This window comes from Mus caroli, unplaced genomic scaffold (genome assembly GCF_978045245.1).
Source record: "Mus caroli unplaced genomic scaffold, Mus_caroli_1 scaffold_8, whole genome shotgun sequence".
Classification (NCBI taxonomy): domain Eukaryota; kingdom Metazoa; phylum Chordata; class Mammalia; order Rodentia; family Muridae; genus Mus; species Mus caroli.
This window is the reverse complement of record NW_028227263.1, coordinates 67,417,930-67,443,376: the sequence shown is the minus strand read 5'-3', so window position 1 is coordinate 67,443,376 and position 25,447 is coordinate 67,417,930. Positions and strand designations below refer to the sequence as shown.

The window sequence follows — 25,447 nt, the reverse complement described above, 5'->3', positions numbered from 1 at the left end:
GACTGTAGTCGTTTTTCCAGGACAGGTCACCTAGAGGAGACATGGCTTTTGGGACTATGCTGTTCTTTTGCTCCGTGTTGGTACATTGTTTAGCTGCCGCTGTGCATCTGTTAGTAGGGCTGAGGTCAAACATGACTTTCTTTTTTTTTTTTTTTTTTTTTTTGGTTTTTCGAGACAGGGTTTCTCTGTATAGCCCTGGCTGTCCTGGAACTCACTCTGTAGACCAGGCTGGCCTCGAACTCAGAAATCCACCTGCCTCTGCCTCCCGAGTGCTGGGATTAAAGGCGTGCGCCACCACGCAAACATGACTTTCAAAAGGTATAAAAATTTAGAATTCAGAGAGCCTCCTGAAATCTAACATGTCAGTGGTGACTTGCAGAATGCTAGAGCGAGCCTTTCTCAGCCACTGCTTTAGCTCAAATTAATTGATTTTTGATAAGTAAATCCTTGGACCGGTGAGCTAGGAGCACTCTTAATAAAAGTGGGGCTGACATATCAAAGCAAAGCCTGGCTTGTCACTCTCAGCAGGTAAACTGAGGCAGCCTAACCATTAACACGCTAGAAGTGAAAAACCTTAACCTCCGTTGATCACGTGTTAAATTCCTAAATTCATCAGCTATCTCTCATGGCTCAGCCCAGCTACATCTGTGGAGTTTCATATCTGTCATCAGCCATTGTTCATTTTATATCACTGTTGCACTTGACATAGCCTGGCATGTGACGTCACTAACCCAGGCTCACTGGCCCTTCAGGGGGTGCGTTTGCGCTTGTCATCCACTCTTTTCTGTCTCTCAGCTGAACTTTAGAATCATTTGGTTAAATTCCATTTGAATTTCTGTATCATATGAGAGAGACCAGCTGATGCATATCCCCAAAGCCCAGCAGTTCAAAGGCAGGGATGTATTTCTGCTCACTCTTTTGTGTTCACAGCATAGCCTGGGGTCCTGGGGCTCTGTCATTACTTACTAACTTCGTGCAGAGGCCTAGGTTTGAAGAGCAGCCACCAGCTGGCACATGGCCAGTCTCACAGTGGGTAGAGAGAGCCTGGTTCTAGAAGTTAATACCTAGAAATGATAGCGATCTCTCCTGGCCATAATTTGTTGGCCAAAGTACAGCGTGCCACCAAGCTTAACTTCAGAAGAGTGGGTACCGCCAGCTCTTAGTCAGCACAGCTTATCATAACTTTTAATTGGATTGTAATTTATAAATTAACGTAGAAGACTTTGTATTGACAGTTCATACTTTCCTTTTCCAGGAACATGGTGCTTTCTAAGTTCCCATAGAGAACATCTAGTCCCCTGTAGAGGTCAATGATCGTAACAACTGATTCCTCGGGACAACTCCCCCAGGAAAGTTTTAAAGACGCCAGGGCTTGGGGGCCCAGCTCCTTGGGAATCTGGTATAGCCAAGATTTTCAGAGCCACAAACATAAGTCTCATTTCCTATTGCCTCTTCAGTCTATTGTCATTGTTACTATGTTGTGTTGTTAGACCTTGTATTGCATTTTATTGTAGACAATTTCAGAACAGGGAGAGAAGAGAATAGGAGAATGAACCCAGAAAGCCCAGGATACCAACACCTGCTTCTAACTCCCGCAGCTCGTAACCAGTCTTAACTGGTCCTGTTTCTTTTTTTTTAGTCCACCGGCCCCCTCATCCTCTCTCAAAGATTATTTCAAAGCAAGTCCCAACCAGCCAGTCATTTCATCTGTGACTATTTCAGTGTGCTGTGCTGCGATACACTGTAAAATGTTATAACTTGCTCGGGCCAACAGCAATGCCTCATCTCGTGGCTTATCCAGCAGAAACTTAATTTCCCAAAGCTATGGAACCAAGAGTCTGGATATAACCATCTCTCTCCGTGGCTTGTAGCTGGCCGCCATCTTCCTGGGCGTCGTCATGGTCTTCTATCTGTGCTTCTATTAGATACATCTCTGCATCCTAATTAGCTAATACAGCTAATTACATTAGGGCCTGCCTGAACCACCCCACTTTACCATAATTACACCTTTGAATACACCTGTATGCTGAGGTGCTGGATGTTAGCGCTTCAGTATGTGAGTCTGGGGAGAACCATCTATCTCATTGCTGAAGCACGAGCATGATATACCATCTCAATTAAAACGGCATGGCTTGTGTTTCACACAGAGCAGTTCACTTCTCCCAGCTGTGTCCTGTCCTGTTCCCTTTTCACAGGCTGATCAATCTAGAACCCACATCAAGTCCATAATTTTGCATTTGGCATATCTCTTTTCGATCACCTTCCCTCACTTTTACCAAGTTCGTAACGAGCTGTTGTCATGTGTGAGTGACTTGATGTGATACTGGGGATAGGAAGCTCTCTGGACACCCCAGGATATGCCACAAGCTCATGAATTAGACTGCCTGGACCCACCCTGAGTATATGTTAGCACCAGGCCGGGCCCCAGCAGTCTCTGAGAGCCAGAGGGACTCAGGCCTGTGCATCTCTGGGATGCCCAAATTCTCCGGGAATCCCTTTTGTGGCCTCACTTAGCTCCTCCTCCTGTCATCATAGTCTCTCCCAAGATGTCAGCTTTGTATGGGAGCCCTCTACCGACTCCTCTACATGCAAGTAATGCGACCCCCATCCACACCACCCGATCCTCTATCCAGCACCCCTAGATGTTCTCTCATGAATTTTCTAGAGAGGGTGTCTCTGTGTAGCCCTGGCTGCCCTGGAACTTTGCCTATAGACCAGGCTATCCTCAGACTCAGAAATCTGCCTGCCTCTGCCTCCCGAGTGCTGGGATTAAAAGTGTGCACCACCACTGCCCATCTGTTTTTCGTAATGTTCAAAATGATAGATTTATCAGTGTTGATCTCTTGACTCTCTGTCCCAAAAGTCCACTCCACTTTGTAACCTCTTCTGTGACTTCCCAGTGCCCAGAGTCTTGCCTGGCCTTAGGAAGCACTCTCTCCCTCAGAGACTGTGAAAGGCTGGCTCAGGACTCTGCTGATAGAGGTGAAAGAGGATGTGTGGGTGTGGAGCGGCACTGTAGGGGAGACTAGGCAGGTGAGAATAACCTTGAGCAAATGTGCCTATGTGAATTCTCCCTGCTGGAAAGCTCACCTCGCTAGACCTGAGGCCAGGCTTTCCCTCACTGTGAAAAAACCCTTTTGTCTTTCTGAAGACTGAGGAGAAAACAGAAGGCATTGACAGGAGCCCCATACTCTGCCTGCTCTGCAGTTCCCCAGCCAAATAATAAAAGACCTTTCCCCTGTCCTTGGAACTCAGAGGTTCAAAACCCAGAGGCATCGCCCCCTCATCACTAACAGAAGAATTTCCTAAATGGCTGACTACACACTCTTAGGCTCTTTGGTGCTGCCTGCCTGTGAAAGATAATTCATTAAGGAAAGCCTTGCATGTCAGCTCCATTGATCTCGTGCTAATGAGGGCCAGACTCTGCAGAATTCTGTGCATTTCATCATTTGATTCTCACTGCCTCTGAGGCAGCTATTAATTAGAGTCCCAACTTCACAGGCCTAGGGAGGTTAAGCGCCTTAACGTGGGTCGTGTGGCAGCCAGAGGAGCAGAACCAGTGTATGCTGCTTAATCCCAACCTCACACCATTTCTGGTCTCTTACTCCTTTCCTATTTGGGGAACTATTCATTAGAATAGTAGAGTATAGAGAAACAAGTGTATTTGAACATTTAAAAGTATCTCTCAGGGCTGGAGAGATGGCTCAGCGGTTAAGAGCACTGACTGCTCTTCTGAAGGTCCTGAGTTCAAATTCCAGCAACCACATGGTGGCTCACAACCATCCGTAATGAGATCTGATGCCATTCTTCTGGAGTGTCTGAAGGCAGCTACAGTGTACTTACATATAATAAATAATTTTTTTTTTAAAAGTGACTCTCCCTTTGGTGATGATGGCCATTTTATTAGCAGGTATAGATTTCAGTGCTGAGAACTGTCCAGAGTTCTTTATATACCAAGTTAAGTCAGTTGTCCTCTTTGACAGCTAAGGAAACTGAGGCCCAAGCAAGGCTGAATGACTAGCTGGAAATGGTGACCTAGGTCTCAAACCTAGGCAACCTAGCCATGTGCTGGAGTCCCTGCCCCATGCATGAGCGACCACTAAGCAGCAATGGCTTTCGGTCAGATGCATTTTAGACTGGAGACCACAGGGCATTCAAGAGCTTCTCAGAGGCACACAAGTGGGCCTGGTGGTTTGGAGTCTGTCTTTTATTTGTCTAACATCCTCCAGTATTTGGAGTGGGACATGGCTGAGAGTCCCAGCTTCAGGACCATATAAAGAACAGCTTGCTACTTTGGGCAGACTGAGGAGCACATAGCCACAGTCAATCTAAGTTTATTTGCCAGATTTATCCAAAAGACAGTGTTCACTATTGGCAGGCTTCTTAGGTACAGGGGCCAGGGCTTAGTTTTTAATAGGTGTACATAGTGTTTCCTAATCTCCTGCCTCTACTGCATGACTCACATCTGCTAAGGGACAGCTAAGGAACCGTCTGCACAGGGCAAGAGCCTGGGCGTCTCAGAGGCTAACACATGGGGTCTATCTATGTAGTGAAGAGAGCTGAGAAGACTGATTATCGGTAATATTGCAGTACTGGATACAGCATTGTAGTGATATCGAATGTAGGGCATAGAGACTTTTTTTATAGGGCTGGTTCTGCAGATGTATGACCTGCAGGGCTGACCTAGCCAGGTATGTGTGGGTCACACACCTCCAGTTCAAAGCTTCTATGGCTTCAGTATTCGCCCCACCCCCTCCCTCTCACCCTCCGTGTGTGTGTGTGTGTGTGTGTGTGTGTGTGTGTGTGTGTGTGTGCGCGCGCGCATGTGTGCACCCAGGGTCTCATCCACATTTACTAATTCTTCTACCCCTGGTTCCATCCCTAGTTCTGAAATCAATTTCTAAAATGAGTACAGGCATAATATTTTATTGCAGTACATGCTGTATTCAATACACTTTAGCCTTTTAAAAAGATTTCTTTTTCTTTTATGTGAACAAGTCTTTTAGCTACATGTATGTAAATGGACCACATGCATGCCTGGTGCCCACAGAGGCCAGAAGTGGGTCAGATCCCTTAGAACTGGAGCTACGAGGTGGCTGTGAGTCACCGTGTAGCTGCTGGGAGCCTAACTGGGTCTTCTTAGAGAACATATGCTCCTAGCTGCTAGGCCCAGGGTATGGCTCAGGGGTCGAGCATTTGCTTAGCATGCACAAGGCCCAGAGTTCAATCCCCAGCTGTCAGGAGGTTCTACTTAATTTCAATGTGTACCATAGATTTTTATGGTGGGGAGAGGCAGTACTGTGGATTGAACCTGGGCTCTTGTACATGCCTGGCAAATGACCTACCACTGAGCTATATCCCCAACTTTTTCTTTGGTTTTCTTTATTCTGAGACAGAGTCTCACTACATTGCCCAGGCTGGTCTCAAAAAATTTTGTAGCAACAAGCAGACCTCAAATTTGTCCTCCTTCTGTCTTACCCTCCTAAATAGCTGGGGTCATAGACCAGAGTCACCAGCCCCGACTCCATATACTTTATAAAAGAAAGAAAAAGATATTCCCCTTTAAATTTCTGTTTCTGAAAGTACTTCAAGTTCACGGAAAAATAGCAGACCCATTACAGAGAGTTCCCACAAGTCCTCAGCCCATCCCTTAATGTCAACATTTAACCATAGTACAAGCAATGAAACCTCGAGTTCCCATTAGCAGTGTCCTCGGCTAATCTCCAGGCTGTCTGAACTTGTCCTTTCTTCCAGCTCCCTCTCCATCCTCTCAGCAGCCCATGTGACCTTTACTTGTGGTATGGCCTTAGGTTCTCCCACTGGGGACAGTGCCTCTGTCTTCCTGTCTTTCCAACCTTGAGACTTGTGATGATTATTTACAATTGGTTTTTAGGTTGCCATGTAGGAGTGTTTGTTTGTTTGTTTGTTTGTTTTTAGAAACAGAGTCCTGACTGGCCTGGAACTCACACTGTAGACCAGGCTGGCCTGGAACTCAGAGGTCCACCTGCTTCCGCCTCCCAAGTGCCAAAATTAAAGGCCTGTGCCAGCACCACTACAGGGTTCTTGGTGTTTTGTAGATTTTTTTAAAGCTATGAAATATTAAATATCTCTCTTGATAAAATATATGACATTAGCTGATCAGACCAAAAGTAAAACTCATATCTTTTATCTGTTAGGGTAACTATACCACCTACAAGGGCTGAAGTTGCTAATGCCATTTTCCAAGACTTATGATTTGTGTGTATATGCATACATACGTGCAAGCATGCAAAAAGTGAGGCAGGGAGAGACAAAGACAGATGGAGTTTGTGTGCACCACGTTTGTGCTGGAGCCCTTGAAGACCGGAAAAGGGCATAAGATCCCCTGTATCTGGAGTTAGTTACATGCAGATGAGAGCCATCGTGTGGTTGCTGGGAACCAAACCCAGGTCTGCTGCAAAAAAAGCTAAGCACTCTTAACCACGGAGTCATCTCTCCAGCCTCCATCCAGATTGCTGAATGTCTCCTTGCACTGGAACAGGTTGGGCATTCACCCTGCCGTGGATATGCAGTCAATAAGAGGAAGGGAAAATGGAGAAGTTCTGTGACATTTTTAATGCATTGTTATCGTAAAGAGCCTCATCTACCACTGCAACGCTGCCAGGATAGACATGATGGCCAGTTCGTTCTCGACACAATTGATTTTCTAATCCAGACCGTGTTTGGAATATGATGCTTCTGCCTGTGATACTATAAGACCAGGAAATCAGGAAGCACTGTGTTCCCTCTGGCTGCCTCTGGCTGAGTATATTAGAGCCCACAACTCAGAGGTGACCTGAGCTGGGGAGTGTTCTCCAAGCTAGAGGTCCTCTGGTCCCTGTATTTTATCTTCATATTTAGAAATTTTGTGTCCAGAAAGTCAAGAAGCCGGTGGTCCTGACAGCTTAATCTTGAGTCAGAGACAGAAATAATATAGATTTTGGTGTTTGGGTTTTTTTGTTTTTTGTTTTTTTGGGTTTTTTAAGTCTCTTCTAAATCACACAAACGGAACAAAAATCACCTGACTTTGGCCCTCATAAGGTGACTGGGTTCTATGGGACTATGAGTCTCCTAAGAACTTAGCGCCCTTCTCCTGAAGTACCACGTTGGGCACATGGACAGCAAAGACGGACTGAACTTCAACCTGTTCACATTGCTTTCTTCCCTTTAAGTAACAAAGTAGTGTTCCCTTGTTTTCTAAATGCTGGGCCCTATGGTATTGCCCTAAGGGAAGGTGCCTAAGGTGGCAGCCTTCCTCCGTCATTCTCTGCCTTGGAGTAGGAGCACTTCAGTGTCCTGTTGAGTCTAACGTGGAACTATGCATTTGTTTGTTTGTTTGTTCTTAATATAGGTTGGTGCCTTTGAGATAAAACCAGAAACCCTAAAGGGCAGTGTCAGCCTTGGAAGGGAGATACGCCCCTGTCCCTAGAGTAACCATAGATGAACTTAGGGACCTAACTGAGGCCCTTTGGAAAGTCAAGGGAGCTCTTACTGGTACCCATATCTGAACAGCTGACGCTTCAGGACTCTCAGACAGAGTGGGACTCTGGGCCGCTTGACTTGTGGCATCCGAAAAGATCACCCATGGCTCAGGGTACCTGTCATGTAGAGTTGCAGACAGTAAATTTTAAGTAAATTTACATGTTGCCTCCTTTGGTTTTATAAGACAGGGTCTTGTGTAGCCCAGGCTGAGTTCAGACTTGCTTTGCAGCCAAGGCTGGCCTTGAACTCCTTATTCTCCTGCCTCCCCTCCCAAGTGTTGGGATTGCAGGTGTCCACACCCAGCGGTTATGATTGTTTTCTTTCCTTATTTCCTGCATTTTTGGACTGTAAAACATTTTTTTAGGTTTATTTTACGTGTATGCGTATTTTTGCCAATATCTGTATTTGTGTGCCACATGCATGCCTGGTGCCTGGGAGGTTCAGAAAAGGATGTTGGGTCCCTGGAACTGGAGATATGGATGGCTGTGAACCACCATGTGGATGGTGGAAATGAACCAGGGACCTATGGGAGAGCGACACATTGTTTAGCTCTACTGAGCTGTCCAACCTTTTTTTGTTTTCTTTTTCTAGTACTGGGGCTCAGACTCTGGGCTCTGCACATACGATTACCAGGCAAATGTGCTGCCTCTGAACTATACCCTTGTCCCAGACAGTACATTTGAAGACATTTCTATTGTTTCCCTTGTTCCATCCATCCTATAATTGACTAGATCATCAACCTAGATGCTTCTGTATACTTCTCAGATCTGCCATTTTCTATGATGCAGGCCTAGTTAGGGATCATGTTGATCCCACAGTGACAATGTGAATTGTCCCACCTCTGTTTAAAAAGTCAAGCAGCAGACACCATGAAGAGGGACAGACAGAAGGTGGAAGTGAAGATGCCCAAGCACACTAGGGGACAGTTTCTGAGGAGCCGGCCCAGCTTCAGAACAGGCAGCGCTGTGAGCTGCTGGCAAGATCCCAGTGTGCGAGCCTGCAGCTGGGAGATGCATTTGGTACCTGCACTGACAAAGCTTGAAGTATTCATTTTTCTTTCTGAGATAAGGACAGGGAAGCTAACTTCATTTCTGTAGCTATTTTCTTCCTCGGTGACTCATCTTGGGTAGCCTCCACTTGGCTTTAAGGAATGAGTCAAGTACCTTTACTATGAAAATGACAGGGGCTGCTGAGCCCCAGCCACCAGCTGTCAGCAAGCCTCGTTGTTCAACTCAGTGGGACAGATGCTCAAGTGCTTATTTCCGGCCGCAGCACAGTGGTGCTGACCAGTGTGTGTGTGTTTTCATTGCGCATGATTCAAACTTTGCTCTTACTCACTTCACATCCTGGAGTGTACCCACCAAATGCCAGGCCCATGCCTGGCATAGAACATACAGACATGACTCAACTGCTCCACGCACAGGAACACCATGTCTTGGAGTCTGTATATTTTAGCCTGCTTAGTCATGTTCGTGTCATGTAGGGATATGGCTTTTGGTTGCTGATTTGTTTTTTCGAGATAGAGTCTCATGTAGTCCAGGCTGGCCTTGAACACATTTTGTTGCCAAGGTTAACCTTGAACCTCTGACCCTTCTGCTTCCACCTCCCAAGTGCTAGAATTAGAGTTGTATATCCCCTCACCCGATTTGTGTGATCCTGTGAGTTGAACCCAGAGCTTCCTGCTTGCTAGGCTAGCATTCTACCAACTGAGCTACATCCCTGGCCCAGGAATAGCTTTTGAAATAGTAGCTTTCAGAAAGTCTTTACTTTGTCTTTGTGTAGAGGAAGAAGCTTGAAGCAAAGGCAACAGCTCTTTCCCATTCTCGCCCCAGTGTTGTCCTGTCTGTGTGTGATCCATCTCTCTAAAGCCAAGCTGCTGGCTCATATTTCCTCTCGCCTTTGAAAGCTACAGTGAGATTGGATGTCTAATCTTATTATTGGTGCTAATCCCAGAAGGATCAAATCCATAGAACCTCGTTAAAATCCCCCATCATGGACATACAGATTACTGTAGTGCTTAGCACAAGAAGCCAGGGTGGGCCTAAGAGCGTTAGCATCTGGCTTCAGGTGGAGGTCGGGAGTTCCCCGCGCCACCAGGAGGCCAGACCCCGGCACAAGGCAGACACACCATGACTACCCTTCCCTCACCTGGGCTCGGTGGCTGCTCTTCATAGACAACCAACAGCTTTTCCAGCACCGGGAAGAGCTGGCTCTTTATCAATATCAGATGTGTTTGGATTTAATGAAATGAAGGTGCCCAAAGAGCCTACTGTAGTTAGGAGCTAGCTAACAGAGGAGCTAGCTGTAGTTGCTCCTCTGTTGTGTAGCAAATCCAAGTTTTGTGACTGCCCCAGGTCTTAAATAATTAGGTTCAAATCTACAAGAGAGTTCAGATGGGAGACAGGAAGTCTTTAATAGTTGATCAGTATGGCCCTGCAGTACTCATGCCTCTGTAGGTTTGTGATACACGGCCAAAGACTTCAGTTGCAGACACAAGTCCCAAAAGCCAGCATCCCCACTCATTTGCTGTGGGGGGAGCGCATGTCACCTCGGTAGACAGTTCTGTTTCTTTGTGTGATCCAAACAGAAAGCCTGCAACAGAGCGTGCCTCCCTCCTCCATCTCTTCACTCAGGTCATGCCGATTAAGCATCCTCTAAGCATTTGGCTCACAGATGCAGCGGGGAGCAAGATCAAGGACATCTCTATGGAGTTTATAATCTAATAGCAGCTTATTCAACATTAGAACACAACATAGAGATATGAGTAATTAGCCAAGGATGACATTAGGCAGAAATCCAAAGAAATGATAGAGAAGTACGGGGTTTGTAACAATTTAAATAAATCCCCACAGAACCATTCCTTATGCAAATACTGTCCCCAGTGTAAACTGCTGTCCTGGCTTACTGATGTGTCGGGTCTCTTTAGCATAGTCAAAACTGGCCTCCGGGATCTTCATTTGACTCTATTTTTAAACTAGCTAGATTTTTTTATTATTATTAAATATGAGGCCCACAGTTCTCCCCTTAATATCTGCCACAGTTTTTCACAAATGCTCAGTTAGATATGTGCACACATATCTTTCCCTTTTGAACCTAAGCGGGCACATGAGATGGCAGGCACCCTTTCCTGCAACTTCCCATGTTTTGGTATCTCTGAAAGATGGCTTGCTGATAGAAATGATGGCGGGGGTGGGAGAAAAGGGGCGTTCCAGGGTCTTTACGGCTACAAACAGCAGTTGACAAGAATATGCATGTGCATACATCTTTGCACACATACACAATTATATCTCCAGCGTAAAGTTCCAGAAATGAAATTGCTAGACCAAAACGCTGTATTTTTTTTATTTTGTTCTTATTTGAGTCAGGGTCCAACTATGTAGGCCAGGCTGGACTGGAACTCTGAGTCCTTCTGCCCTTAGTGGCAGTGATTCAAAAAAATTAGACTTTTTCTTGTTTTCAAGATCTGGTCTCATATAGCCTGAGCTGGCCTGCAACATGCTATGTAGCCAGTGATAACTCTGAACTCCTGACCCTCCTATGTCCACCTCCCAAGTGCTAGAATTTCAGATGTGTGCCACCTGCCTTAAGGACTGTACTAAGAAAAATAAATTATGTGTGTATTAGTCGCGATAAAATGCTATGACCAAGGCATATGACCAAGGAGAGTTTATTTAGGCTTATGGTCCTACAGAGTTAGCATCCATAATGGTGGGACCGTGACATCAGGCAGTCACGGCAGCTAGAGCAGGCTGTTGAAAATTCACATCTTGAACCGGAAGCCTGAAGCATGAGCCTTTAAACTTTCAAAGCCTACCTCCAGTGACATTTGTCTTCCAACAAGACCACAACTCCTACACATTAACAAAGAGTACCACCAACTGGGGGCAGGGCTTGTATGTTCAAATGCCACTACTGCGGGGAACATTTCTTATTCAGATCTCTATAATGTGTTGGATGTTTTGTCTGCATGCATGTCTGTGCATCTTGTACATGCCTGGTGCCCATAGAGGCCAAAAGAGGACCTAAGATCCCCCTGGAAGTGGACTTAGAGATGGTTGTGAACTGCCATTTGAGTGCTGGGAACTGAACCTGGGTCAACTACAAGAGCAGCAAGTGCATTAACCATTGCACCATCTCTCCAGCCCCAGGACTGTATTTTAAAAAGCATTAATAATGTTACCACAGTGCTGTCCAAGGTCTCTGTTCCACTGTGCACGGTCATGCAGTTATTTACAGGGAACGTGCCTGCAAGCCCGTTGTCTGTGACTTCCCCAGTCCTGGAGAACTGGCAAACTTGATGGTCTTTCTTGATACGAACAAAAAACAACGCTTGTTATTTTCAAATGTTCTTACCTAGGAATCGTGCAGACCCTCTTTTCCACAAGCCTTCTAAAAACCAAAGAAACAAAACTGACGCTTCCATCTATCTTCCCTATCAACTAAGATGATCATTGTCAAGATGATCATTTTCAAAGTGGGTCCCGGGACCAACAGTGTGAATGTCACCTGACACCACATTGGAAATGTAGACCCTGAGGCTCTCTGTGTGACCCCTGCCTCTGAAGCTCCTGAGTTAGTAGGTTTGGGCCAAGGGACCACCGACAAGCATTTGGAGCAGGTTCCTACACAGTGGACCACACAGTGCCTCCACTGTACCAGCGCACCCCTCTCGCAACGCCTCTTCTCAGTGCTGAAGAATGAGACCTAGAGCCACGTACATGCCAAGCAAGCGCTTCTACCACTGAGCCCAACCCCGGGTTTTTGCTGGGATAATAACCTGCAAGCAGGTTTTTCAGTCCCCTCTTTGCAAAGGAGCATTAGCACAAAGCAACTGTGCATATTTAAAGTTTGATTCTGAAGCCGGGTGTGGTGGCTCATACCTGTAATAGCCCCCTACATTCCCACCCCACCCCACCCCCGCCGTTGGGAGACTGACGTAGGAGGGTTGTCACAAGTTAGAGACAGCTTGGGCTACCTAGTGAATTCCTGGCCAGCCTGGGCTAGGAAGGAAGGAAGTGGGAAGGGAACAGGAGAGGGAAGCTGTTTGTTCTCTTTAGGTGCTGGATGGCATGGCCAGCTACTGTGACCCTGACGTGGACCCTGAGAAAACCTTGCATTAAGGCAGCGTGGAAAGTTGCTTTACTTAGATACTTCTAAAAGGCTGAGCAGCGCCCCCATCTGTGCAGAGTGCTTACTGCATGTAGAAAGGGAAGGAGCTCTGGTAAGAGATGACCCAGAAACATATGGGAGTGCAACTAACTTAAAAAGTCCTTTCTCTTATAGTTCAGAGCAGGTAACTTTGTTGTTGTTGTTTGTTGTATGAGATGGTGTCTTGCTATATAACCAGGCTAGCCTGGAAATCAGGCTGTCTACTATCCCAAACAATCCTGCCTCAGGGTACTGCACATCCCCCGTGCACCCGGAGTGCTGGGTTACAGAGGTGTACCACCAGGCCTGCTTTATTTTATTTTTTTTTTTCTCTCTCAAGACAAGGTCTTGCCAGCTAGCCTACAAACCTGCCTCAGTCTCCCAAATTCTAAGATGGCAGGAGTGAGCTATGATACCCAGACAGAATCCTTCTCCTTTAGAGAAAGTAGTTCCAGGCCTAGTGGTACATGAGCACCCAGGGGACCCTCTAAAGAATAGCCATGCCCTTTAGGCCCCATCCCCAGATATTCTGCCAGCGGGCTTGGGAAAAAATGCAAACAATAGATGTGTCGTAATGACTAAACGCTATGACCAAAAGTAACTTGGGGGAGGAAGGGACTTATTTCACCTCGTAACTGCCAGGTCACGAACCATCACTGAGAGAAACCAAGACAGGAACTCAAATAGGAACCTGGATCCAGAAACTGAAGCAGAGGCCAAAAGGGATGCTGTGCTCTTCAGACCTCACTCAGCTGCCCAGGGGTAGCACCGCCCACAGTGGGCTGGGCCCTCACACATCAGCCATTAATCAGAAAGGTGGGGTGAGGGGGTTAGAGAGATGGCTCAGCCGTTAAAAGCACTGGCTGCTCTTCCAGAGGACCTGAGTTCAATTCCCAGCAACTGCATGATTGGGAACCATGCAACAGTATACTCATATACATAAAAATAAATAAATCTAAGAAAAAGAAAGAAAGAGTGAGCCCCTGAGACTTGCCTACAGCCCAGTCTGGTGGAGACATAATCTCAGTTCAGGTTCCCTCTTCCCTGTGACTCCAGTTTGTTTCAAACCAGCACAGACAGATTGAAGGGAGTTGTTCTAGGCTCTAAAAGTGGTGTCCCACGTGGCTCGCCAGTTCTGGAAGCTACTGTTAAAAGTCAGCTGGGGTCTCAGATTTTCGAGCCCGTGGCTGCAGGACAGCAGCTCCCGTTCCTACTGCAAACCCTTTCCCCTACTGGTGTATGTGGTATGTGCTTCTGCCAGCCCCCAGCAGTTGCCCTGCTAGGTTTTACTCTTAGGTTGGCTCCCTGACGTCTGGGCTTGCTATTAGAATGTGCTGAATCCTTCGCCCCTGCATGCCCACCAGCATCTCTGTCTCAGCAGAGCTACAGAGGTATAGCTAGGCTCTGACAGCTTCCCAGGGGACAGTGGCTGAGAGCATCCCCCCCAGGCAGACCAGGCATAAACACCCTCTCCATTCACACGGCCCCTCTGAGGGTTTCAGAATGAGTTGTCCTCCCTTGCCACCCTATCCCTGTGTCACTAAGAACATTTGTCTGAACCCTGCAGAGCATCCCGGGTGTCCCTGTAGACTTGGGGTTCATCTTCGTTCTGTCCCCAGAGTTGTCAAGAAGGTCCGGTAAATAACATCCTCTGGGTTCTTCACGCCATGAGTCATTGTCCACAGGGGTAGAGCGTCCCAATTTGTAGCTAAGAAGCTAATCAATCCTCAAAGGGCTTAACTCTTGCTGGTATTTATATCTGTCTGTGTGTGAACATAGCTGCTTAACGCTCGCCCCGAAAATCTATTTGGATGCCTATGAGCATCTAACCCAGTAAATCACAGCCCACCTTTAAAAGAGCATTGTAAATGTATTTGACTTGTGTTGTACGTCTGCTTATAAACACTGCTAATGCCCATTTTTCCTCTAATTCAAGGGAGCATCTCTTTCTCACATAGCTAAAAAACAATGTCTGCCTACCTGCGTTTTCTCAGCACATGTGCACGCGTGCCTCATTCTTCAGTGCATGGGCACCCAGTTAGCAACACTCCAGCTTGCATTTTCTTCAGTTTCTGTTGTATTGGCAATGGTCAGGTGACCTCTCCTTTTGCCCGCAGGCTGCACATGGGAATTTGGAGCCATGGTGAACTACATCAAGAGGACATATCCCCAGACCCAGCTGGTCGTCGTGGGCTTCAGCCTGGGTGGTAACATCGTGTGCAAATACTTGGGGGAGACGCAGGCAAACCAGGAAAAGGTCCTGTGCTGTGTCAGTGTGTGCCAGGGGTACAGCGCACTGAGGTGAGTCATCCAACACACACACACACACACACACACACACACACACACACACAGGTTTCTCCCCTTGGGTCCTTCAGTTAACAGTACTTGTTTATAGAGCTCGCCCAGAACACCAGGGTCCAGGGAGCACCTTGCAGACTGAGCAAAAGTTTCTAACTCTTAGGCTCAAATGGGTTTGCTTCCGTGTCATCTTAGCAGGTTTGTTACACCTGAGATATGTATCGTATTCTAGGATCAGGTCTGTAATTGGATCACCAAAGTGACTGCTGCTTCTCTAGGGAGTCTCAGATCGTGTCTGAGTTTCCAGAATATGGCAGAACTACGAGTTAACGAGAGAGCACAGCAGACAGCAGCATCCGACCCCCTGGGCCTTGTGACCCCCAGGGTCCCCCCATCCAGCGGGGGCTTTGAGTCTCAGATGGTATCAGAAGCAGCTTGTGGAAGTCTCCTCAGCAGGTCCTCACCTGAAGGATTCTTCTCTCATCAGGCATCCTAGCCATCCTCCCAGAGAAGCTGGCCACGGGAGCAAATACCTCAGCCCTTAGTCTCCTGTCAGCAGACACGCTACAGGATGAGGTCATGTGTGAAGTGCTCAGCACAGCACCCAGCCACAGAACGTAATTGTCTGCCGCATCATTACTGTTCACTGGAAAATTAGAGAGGGTGGGTTAGGTCAGGGGATCCCAGAGGCCAGTCTGGTGAGCCATTGGCTGTCTTGGTTCTTTGAGAATTGCTGGAGTGGCTGGCAGAATGGCTTGGTGGATGAGGGGCTTGCTGGGTAAGTCTGATCACCAAAACACAGCTGTCCTCTGACCTCCACTGTGTGCCATGGCATGCCCACCCACACACATCATCCTGAACACACAATAATAACAAGGAAGGTTTAAAACAAAAGAGTCACTGGAGGGGATCATGCTAGAAAGAAGCTCAGCCTGGCAGAACCCCACATCTGGAAACTCTCATTTGGTAAAGCCCAGCCTAGCAGAGCCCCACATCTGGAAACTCTAACTTGGTAAAGCCTGGGAATTTGCCTTCCAGACCCGTTTTGTAGATGATGGTCCCACGTTAAGCAGTCATTGGGTGTGATGACCTGAGCAGTCTCTGAGCTCTGGCATTCTAGAACTAGGTTAGCCTCGTGGCCTGTAGATGGCTGAATCTGTATTCCCTTTATCTTGGCCCAGTGAGAAATATCCAACTCCCAGATCATGTCACAGAGATCCAGAGCTAGCCAGAATCTGTCCTGCCCAGCCACTTGGATAAGAAAAGGATACTCAGGAGGACAGACAGCCTTCCACCTGACCCGAGGGAGCGGGGCCTAGAGATGTGGGGTCCTCCCTGCCTTCACCTGACAGCTAATGTGACAGTCAGCATCCTGTCATCTTTAGTGTTAGAGTCCACTAGATTCCCTTCCTGACTTCAGCACCAGGGAGCTTGCTGTAAATGCTAACCTAGTGTGCACAGAACACTGGGCTTTATAAATAGGAAGCTTGTGACAAATTTGTCCTCTCCTCCCTCCCTTCTGCTCAATGCCCCAATCTTACAAGAACAGGCTTCCTCGCATTTTACAGCAATAGCGCCATCTGCTGTCAGTAGATGATCAGCACAGTTAACAATGTAAGGGGTTCAAATAAGGCAGGAAAGATTGAATACAATAGGAACCTAGGATCTGTGAAATGCTTCCTTTTCCACTCCTTCCCTGATACCTCTAAGAGTTACATACACTTGCCTATTGTCACATGAGCCCCGTACAATAGGGGGGTGGGGGGGAGGGGGCAGGGTCTCTGAGTAGGCTGATTCTCTAGTACGTGATTAACCTATGGCTGAAGCCTGCGTCTGCCCCATGGGATGTGGCAGCCGAGAGAAGTGCCTTCTCACCCGGATCAAGTGGCAACAGGGGTCAAAGGTCAAGAGGGGAGGAACCAAGTCTAGTAGCAACAGGTTGTGGCTTGATGGTTAAGAAGAAAAAGGTATTAGGCATGTGTTCCTAGTGGCTCACCTGGGATAACCTTTCTGTACTGTAGAGGTCCCAGACACGACAGTGGCTTCTGACCTCCGAAGGTCTGTTATTCTCCACTGGAAGCCTCAGTTTTTGGTTTTTAAGCACATCACACCTTTATGCTCCCCACTTTTTAAAAAGAAAATCTATTGGAGCAGATTCTCAGCAAGCCAGGTGGGCGTCAGACGTGCTACTGACAACCAGCTGTGCCTTTCTGGCCTTGGAGGCTTCCTGCAGGGTCATCTTCAGAGAGACTCTTGGCTTCTTGCTTCTCCCCGGATGTTTGAATGCTACACATCAAAGCTGTTATCCAACACGAGAGCCAAAGCCAGCCTGCACTTCCCACATAGCGCCTCATGCCCGTCATGGAGTCTAACTTTCTGTGGTTCCTGCAGGGCCCAGGAGACCTTCATGCAGTGGGACCAGTGCCGCCGGTTCTACAACTTCCTCATGGCCGACAACATGAAGAAGATCATCCTGTCTCACAGGTATAGGACCCTCTCCTCTGTCTCAGGTGGTACCTTGGTACCTCACAGTAAGACAAGACAAGGAACCTCCTCTCCGCATACCATCTTCACCCAGTTGGAGCAGTCCTGAGGTGGCCTGTCACTGTTTAGGTGGCCAGGACTTGGTCTTTGCGGGAAGCTCAGAGCAGAGCATCATGCCGCCTGCTCAAGGCGCAGGCCTTGGGAGCAGTGGGGAAGACACAAGAGCCTGCCAGGGATGGATGCCTGTGATGGTTTTGTTATCACTACTCCCATAGTAGCCTTTCACCCTCCTCCCTGGCACTTCCCCTCCCCTCTAACTAGACTGGAGCTTGCTCCCTTTGCCTCTCCACGCTTCTGTCCTTGTCAGCGGCTGCTCCCTAGGCCCAGCCCATTCCTCAAGGCCCACCTCAGGTCTCCCTTCTCCCACCAGGCTGCCTTCCAGAGGCTCCTAGGTCTGTCCTGTGCTTCAGGTGTGTTGGCCATGCTTCTCCTCCTCTTAGATAGAACCTGGTACCCAAGGAACATCAAGAAACAGACTTTGGAGAGGGGGCTTTTGGCATCACCCTAAGAAAAAGGCATTCTAAGTGGTCAATTTCTCAGTCCTTTTTATCTGTTAGTTGGTTTGGGAGATTTGTGTGTGTGTGTGTGTGTGTGTGTGTGTGTGTGTGTGTGTGTGTGTAAGGAGGTGTTTTAGATGTGAGCTCACTATGTTGACTAAGTTGGCTCTAAGCTCTCGAGCTCAAGCTCCTCCTGTTGAACCTTCTGCACGCCAGGCCCACAGCTGGGCACCCCTGTGCCCCACTTCATCTCCTCCCTCCACCCTAGTGTTTAAAACACCATTGTGTAGCCTGGCCCAGCCACATACTCCAGGCTAAGCTGAGCTTCCTGTGGGTGGGCTCCTATGGCTCCTAAGCAAGGCTGATCCTCACAGCCCCTCACACTACAAGCTGCCCGGTGTAGCCACAGGTCCTTATGTCAGGTGGGTTGAATAAAAGAGACTTCTGTCCCCTGTGCTATACAGCAAAGTCACCAATCCCATTCAGCTCCTGTAATTTGAGCGTCAGTCACATGCCGGACACTGAGCTGGGTGTAGCCCAGCTGAAGTTCTGCTGCACCTGGGGATTTTCTGAGGCTCTCTAGCCAGATGGGGTGAAGGTAGATTGCCGATACCAAGTTTGAGGCCTTACGTCTGTACTTCTAGAGTGGACAGGGAGTCCTCCTAGGGGATATCTGTTTTGCTGGAAGGGTGAGTGTTGCTAAAAAGTTCTGAAGGTTCATTGTGCAACTGGTAACAAATTGGGAAGGCGCGTTAGTGTGCTTACCAGAGAAAGCCAGCCAACTGAAACCTTAGGGACACTTTACGTTATGAATTCCATCCTTTGCCACCTTATTTGGGAAAAAGTAAGTCCTAAGGAAGGATGCTGGTCTCCTTTTAGAGAGGTTGGTTATAAATGGATACTAGAACACTGCATTTCTGGCATGAATGTTTCCTACTGTCGAGCCAAACCTCAAAGCAAACTCAGTCCTCCCCCTGCTGCGTGACTGGGAGCGCCAGCTTGGAAGGGAAGTCCACCCTGCCCATTGTCATCCCTACCTTTATCGTCATGCCCTGCATGGACATTCCTCTTCATAGATATGACCGCTGTAGTGAACCCACTCGTATTGGCACAGGTTCAAACAACAGCAGGATCACAGCCCTATAAAGGTCTTGTCTGTACTGAACGTGTGCAGTGTTCTTTCTTGAGAGGTTGCTTAGAGGTTCCAGCAGGGGAGCAGAGCTGCCTGTATACCCTTGACAGAAAGCCATCCTCTGTTTAGGGAAGGTCATCCTCTTTGACCAAGCATGATGCACATGGAGCAGTGAGGGATGGAGGTCACTGGCCTAGCCAGCCTGATCACTCTCACATCTGAAAGTTTGTTCCTTACTCATTCCCTAAACAGTCTAGTCTAGTCTAGCAACTGTTTCGGTCCCATTCACAGCGTCTTAAATATCACAAGTAACTTAGAGATGAGTAAACATGCAGGAGATGGCATAGTTACATACACATCCTAAAGCCAGGAGTAGAAGCAGGAGTTCTTGTTGTCCAAGCTACTCAAAGAGGTGATGCAGGAAGGCTGCTTAAGCCCAGGAGTTTGAGAACAGGTTGGGTAACAAAGAGATCCCATTCCATCCTGCCGCCACCCTCCAAAAGTATCAACCCTAGAGTATCTGTGGGTTTGGATCTCTGAAGAATATTCTAGAACTAGTTGTCCGGGGACACCAAGGGTGACACTGTACAGCCTTTCGGCTAACACTGTGGAAAGCTGCTGACTTATCCAGATGATGAAGGGGTTACTGGACAGCTTCCTTATTAAGCAATACAAACAGCTTGTAAGGGGAACAAGGGCCTGACAGTGATTGGCAGCATCAACCTCAGCGTAACATACAGTTGCTAGACCCTGTTTGGCCCTGGGCTTCCTCCCCTGTGCCAGCTTGAAACCTAGTCTTTGGTTTCAGGTCTTGGTACCCTGAAAGGAAAATAAGGCTTTGATGTACATTTTCCTATACATTCTCATCCTTGTGAATGTTTTAGGCTCAAAGGAACCAGTCGTGGCAATACATGCTTGTAATCCCAGAGTGGGGGAGGTAAAGGCAGGCAGGAGGATCAAGTCCAAGGTCGTCCTTGGCTATGTGGGGAATTTGAAATTAGCCTGTTCTTCAGGAGACCATGTGTAGATAGATAGATAGATAGATAGATAGATAGATAGATAGATAGATAGATAGATAGATAAATAGATAAATAGATAAATAGAATTGTGGCTAAAGTAGAGTGCTTGCCTAGCATGCATAAGTCTCCAGTTTCAATCCCCAGTAAAACAAAAACCAGAATAAATAAATAAATAACTGGAGTGTTGTATGTCTGATTTACTGTACTGCTTGGTCCCATGGCAACTGGCACTGCTGGTCTGCCTGTGGATGAGGAAGCAGGCTCTGTGATGCCGGTTTCTTCTCATCTACATTGCTTTGTTCACTTCTGTGCCTTGTTCTAGACAAGCTCTCTTTGGAGACCACGTTAAGAAACCCCAGAGCCTGGAGGACACGGACTTGAGCCGGCTGTACACAGCAACATCCCTGATGCAGATTGATGACAATGTGATGAGGTGGGTCCCCTAGACCATGGCCGGCGCCAGGCCAGAGGCTGCCGTCTCCTCTGCCCAGGCCTCGCCCCACTTGCTTCAGAGGCTTCTTTTCATTGTAATAAGTATCTGCTGCTTAAAAAGAAATCACGGGGAAATTCTCATCTCTTGGAAATGGGAAAAGAATATGACCACCCCATGTGGCAGCTTGAACTGAGTGGTGACGTGTGCCCACCTAGTGGTCCCCACCTATATACAATATGTCCTGCCTCAACACTGGACAAGGTCAGTGCCACCCAGATCTGCCTTTACAGTGGAGGGAGGTACAGGAAGTACACGGTCAACCTCTATCAAAGGCTTGTACATGGCCAAGTCTCTATCAAAAGCAGATGACCAAAAGTAGAGCAAGAGACCTATAAGTTTCAAATGACACATGGAACCACTTCCGTGGGTGGCAGTGGGGTGACGATGCTTCTGAGTGGAAGATACAATCCCCGCCCATTTCTCCCATTCCTTCATTTCCTGCCAGGACCCCTGGCACCTATGATCTCACCTTTGCTGGTACTGGCATCTTCTAATGGAAGTTAGAAAACATTACTTGTACAGTTGGTCTCAGACCTTGTCACTGTTTTTTACATTTTACAATCCCTTGATACCTTTAAACGTAGCCTAAAGCAAGCAGGTCCTCTCAGACAGGCGGCCATTGGCTGGAGGCCGGGAGATCTCTGCTTCCCTTCTTCATGAGACTCTCCTAGCCTTTTGCACCAGGGGAACTTGAAGGTGTCAGTTACTGTTTTTTTTTTTTTTTTCAAAGCAAATAGAAATATGGAATTGCTAGTATATGTAAAAGATAAATATAAACACGTCTAGCCCTCTTGTGATACAGTATATGGCTATACCATAATATAATAGACAAGTGGTGCCTATTAGGGAGGACAAGTACTCCAATTTCAATTTAATGTAAATTTCCCATCCATCTTCTTTTTTTTTTTTTTTTTTTTTTTTGGTTTTTCGAGACAGGGTTTCTCTGTGTAGCCCTGGCTGTCCTGGAACTCACTCTGTAGCCCATGCTGGCCTTGAACTCAGAAATCCGCCTGCCTCTGCCTCCCAAGTGCTGGGACTAAAGGCATGCGCCACCACCACCCAGCTCCCATCCATCTTCTTAATTTAAGCCCAAAAGAAAACGTTCCTCAGTTCTTGTTTCTTAATCTATTAATGTCTTCGTCATTAATAGTATTGAGTGGTAATGGTTCCCTAATCAAACCGGTCTACCATCATCTTCAGAGTGGTCCCCAGCAACAATGGAGGAATGGGATGCCCTGGGGAGACCCCCGGAGTACAGATTCTCACATCCTGGGTGTGGTCTCTGCACACAGCCTCCTTTCCTACCAGAGGTCCCTAATGGTCTAGCCTGAGCCTCCTGATCATTTGCAGCCTGAGGTACCTAAGAAGGCTGGAAGTAAAGCCGCAGCCCTGGGGGAGGCAGGACATCTCAGAAACCTGAATTGAAAGAGAAGGTCCACCTTCGGAGACTGCAGGCCCCAACCTGAGATTCCCCAGTCCATGTCATAAGCCTCATAGCACCGATTAGGAAGGTCCTGCCTTTGATCCACTTTACAGTGAGACAGCCTCGGCACAGGAAACTGAGCATTTGCCTAAGATAACCCAACCAGAAAGTGGCTGAGTCAGGATTTGAATTCAGTTCCTAAACCCACGCTCCTGACTCCAAACTCCGCCACTTCCGTGCATTTTAGGGCAGGAGCTTCACCACAGTGAAGTCACTGCCTATGCGGATTCTGCCATGGGCGTGAAATGTGTGGAAACCAGAGAGTCATCGGCTCCGTTTTGTAACCAATGTTGTTTTGCCTTTGTGTGTTCCTGTGTTCCAGAAAGTTCCACGGCTATAACTCCCTGAAGGAATACTATGAGGAAGAGAGCTGCATGAGGTACCTGCATAGGGTGAGTGACAGCCCCTCTCAGAGTTACTGTCACCGTTACCTTCCCTCAGTGTGGGGGCAGAAGCAGAGCCGGGACCTGCCGAGCACCGCTCCAGCATCACGTCAACTGAGCTGTCGCTTGTACCAGTCTCTGTGACTGCCACAGTCTAAATCCCAGAGCCGCACTCAGAGCAGGCTTCTCCCAAGCCTTTGAAATGGCTTGCAGCATCCAGTGCACCCTCAGGCATCCTTTGACAGTCCGGTATTGCCAGTTTTCTGGTGTGGTTCTATGGGAGATCCTCCTGGGTTCCCTTCCACCCTCGACCCTTTCTTGTGGCCATATGTATCTTATTAACATGCTGTCTAGGACTGACCGCCCACATCTCTTGCCATGATCTGGCAGGCATGGAATGAATTAGGGGAGTTCTGCATCAAAGAGATACAGAGCATGCCATCTGAACACATCATAGGCATAGGAACACACACCCGCAATAACTGACAATTCAGCATGCTGAAGCAGGAGGGTTGCTGTGAGTTTGAGTCCAGCTTGGAGTATGTAGCAAGCACTCAGCCAGAGAGAACTGCATAGCAAGACCAAGCCTCAAAAAAGAAAAAGGAGGAGGCTTGCAGGATGGCTTCTGCAGATGAGGGTGCTTGCCGCCAAGCCTGGTGTTCTCAGTTCAAAAACCATGGTGGAAGGGAGAATTAACTCCAGTTTGTCCTCTAGCATCGTATGCATGAGCACACTCCTGCACACAGACACACAGATAAATATAATTTCTTTTAGCAGCTATAGTAAACCTTGTGTTTACTAAGGTTTTTTTTTTTTAAGGAATTATTTATTTTATATATGTGAGTACACTGTCAGTGTCTTCAGACACACCAGAAAAGGGCATCAGATCTCATTACAGATGGTTGTGAGCCACCATGTGGTTGCTGGGAATTGAACTCAGGACCTCTGGAAGAGTAGTCAGTGCTCTTAATCACTGAGCTATCTCACCAGCAGCTCATTTACAGTGTTGGCCACCAACCCTCAGCTCTGTGGCCGTCCTCCTGAGTCATCTTCACTAACCCAGGCTTTTAACACACCAGAGTTCCAGGAGACCACAGGTAGTCACTATGTCGGGATGACACTTCAGGATGGTCTGTGTGCCCCGCCAGCACTACCTACACCCCACACCAACAGGAGGCTCTGTTACCTGTTTTTCTTACCTGCACATTGAGCAGAGTCCTGCCAAGAGCTCCCTCATACCCACCAGCTACTCCTATCTGTGTGTGCAGTTCGGTTGAAGCAGGTATTGAACCTAGGGCCTTCCGTTTGTAAGGAAGGAGGGCTCTGCGCTGAGCCACATCTAATGCGTGGCGGTGTTTTGTTTCTTTTTAATAGGGCATATATTAATACCCACCCCAGGCTGGCCTTGAACTCAACAAGCCTTTTGCCTCCACCTCCCAAGTGCTGAGATTAAGAGTGTACATATGAGCCGGGCGTGGTGGCGCACGCCTTTAGTCCCAGCACTCGGGAGGCAGAGGCAGGCGGATTTCTGAGTTCGAGGCCAGCCTGGTCTACAAAGTGAGTTCCAGGACAGCCAGGGCTACACAGAGAAACCCTGTCTCGAAAAATCCACAAAAAAAAAAAAAAAAAAAAAAAAAAAGAGTGTACATATCTGGTTCCCGCTGTTTGCATCTTTAAGATCTTCTAGAAAGTCTCCTTTCCCTCTACTGGAGTACACTCCACTTCTCTTTTTTATAATATAAACTGAAGGCAATAGATAGATAGATAGATAGATAGATAGATAGATAGATAGATAGACAGACAGACACCTTGATGCGGCCTTTTCTTGAGGGGCGTGGCTAATCTGAAACACTGAGGATAATCAGAAATGCTGTGCGTGTCATTGAGTACTGCCCTGTCTCCCCTGAGCACTCAGGTCTGGGGCCCTGGCAGCTTTTGCTCCTGTACTTGCTACCCACTGGTGATCACTGCAGACCTGTCACTGGTCTCACTGCCAGTGACAGTGGGGCATCCCTAAGGCTCTAATCCAGCAAACTGAGCTGTGAGCGTTTCCCTCTGCTTCAAGGGCATGTCTGGTAGGGGACGGGCGTTTAACTCCAGTTTACCTTCTCGCGGCAGATATATGTGCCTCTCATGCTGGTTAATGCAGCTGACGACCCCTTGGTGCACGAAAGCCTTCTAACCATTCCAAAGTCTCTCTCAGGTGAGTCTCTTCCCACTGTTTCCCCAGCCATGAAACAGATTACTACTGTAAACTTTGTCACTTTCACTTCCTGTCAGCATATGGAGACAAACCTCTTGGGAGAGGGGCAGCTCGTGACACAGTCCTAGGTTGCAAAGGGCCCTGGGTAGCGCCTTCTAGGCTCCCGCCTGGTGCAGGAGACAGGACCACCCTTGATGCCCATCACCAGAAGAGTATTTGGTAGCAGTGTTATCTCAGTGCTAGAGAGCCTGAGTTATAGAGATATTTAGAACTAAAATTTGTTCTAAACAGCAAAATAAAACAAAGCCAGTTCTGCTGCCTCTGATGACAGACAGCCTCTCCATCTGCTGGAGTACGTAAGCAATAGAAATAGCAGAGAACACTGCTCATGAGAATGCTGTGCTGCAGAAGGAATGTTCTGGAGGGAAGGCTGGGGGTTCCAGTGACTGCGTCCCCAGGATGCCATCTCAGCAGTCCTCGGTGATTACATTTCCCCTCGTAAATACCTAAAGGAAGAACTGCTTCCTCGCCCCAGCTGCAAGAGCAGATAAGATTGCAGAGGAAGGGCTTCTGTCCTGCTCAGGAGAAAGGCCTCGTGGGGGAGCCCGTCAACTTGACAGAAGCTATCTCCTGTCAACACCCAGCCACCCACAGACTCCCAGCACACCACAGCATGGCCCACTCAGCCACGTGCAACAGCACTTATCTCCTTTGGGACCAAAAATAGCATCCACAGGACTAACG

At 47.7% G+C, this 25,447-nt stretch overlaps 1 protein-coding gene across 3 annotated transcripts in view; it reads left to right on the top strand.

The window, feature by feature from the left end:
* The window catches only part of Abhd2 (abhydrolase domain containing 2, acylglycerol lipase), an 86,199-nt gene that overhangs the window by 54,486 nt on the left and 6,266 nt on the right, over positions 1 to 25,447 (top strand). For all 3 annotated transcript variants that reach the window (XM_021166330.3, XM_085841625.1, XM_085841624.1), the window contains 5 exons: positions 14,766 to 14,949; positions 17,341 to 17,433; positions 20,464 to 20,574; positions 22,440 to 22,509; positions 24,619 to 24,703. In XM_021166330.3, the coding sequence (XP_021021989.1) occupies positions 14,766 to 14,949; positions 17,341 to 17,433; positions 20,464 to 20,574; positions 22,440 to 22,509; positions 24,619 to 24,703 (543 nt within the window). The remainder of the gene's footprint in view (positions 1 to 14,765; positions 14,950 to 17,340; positions 17,434 to 20,463; positions 20,575 to 22,439; positions 22,510 to 24,618; positions 24,704 to 25,447) is intronic.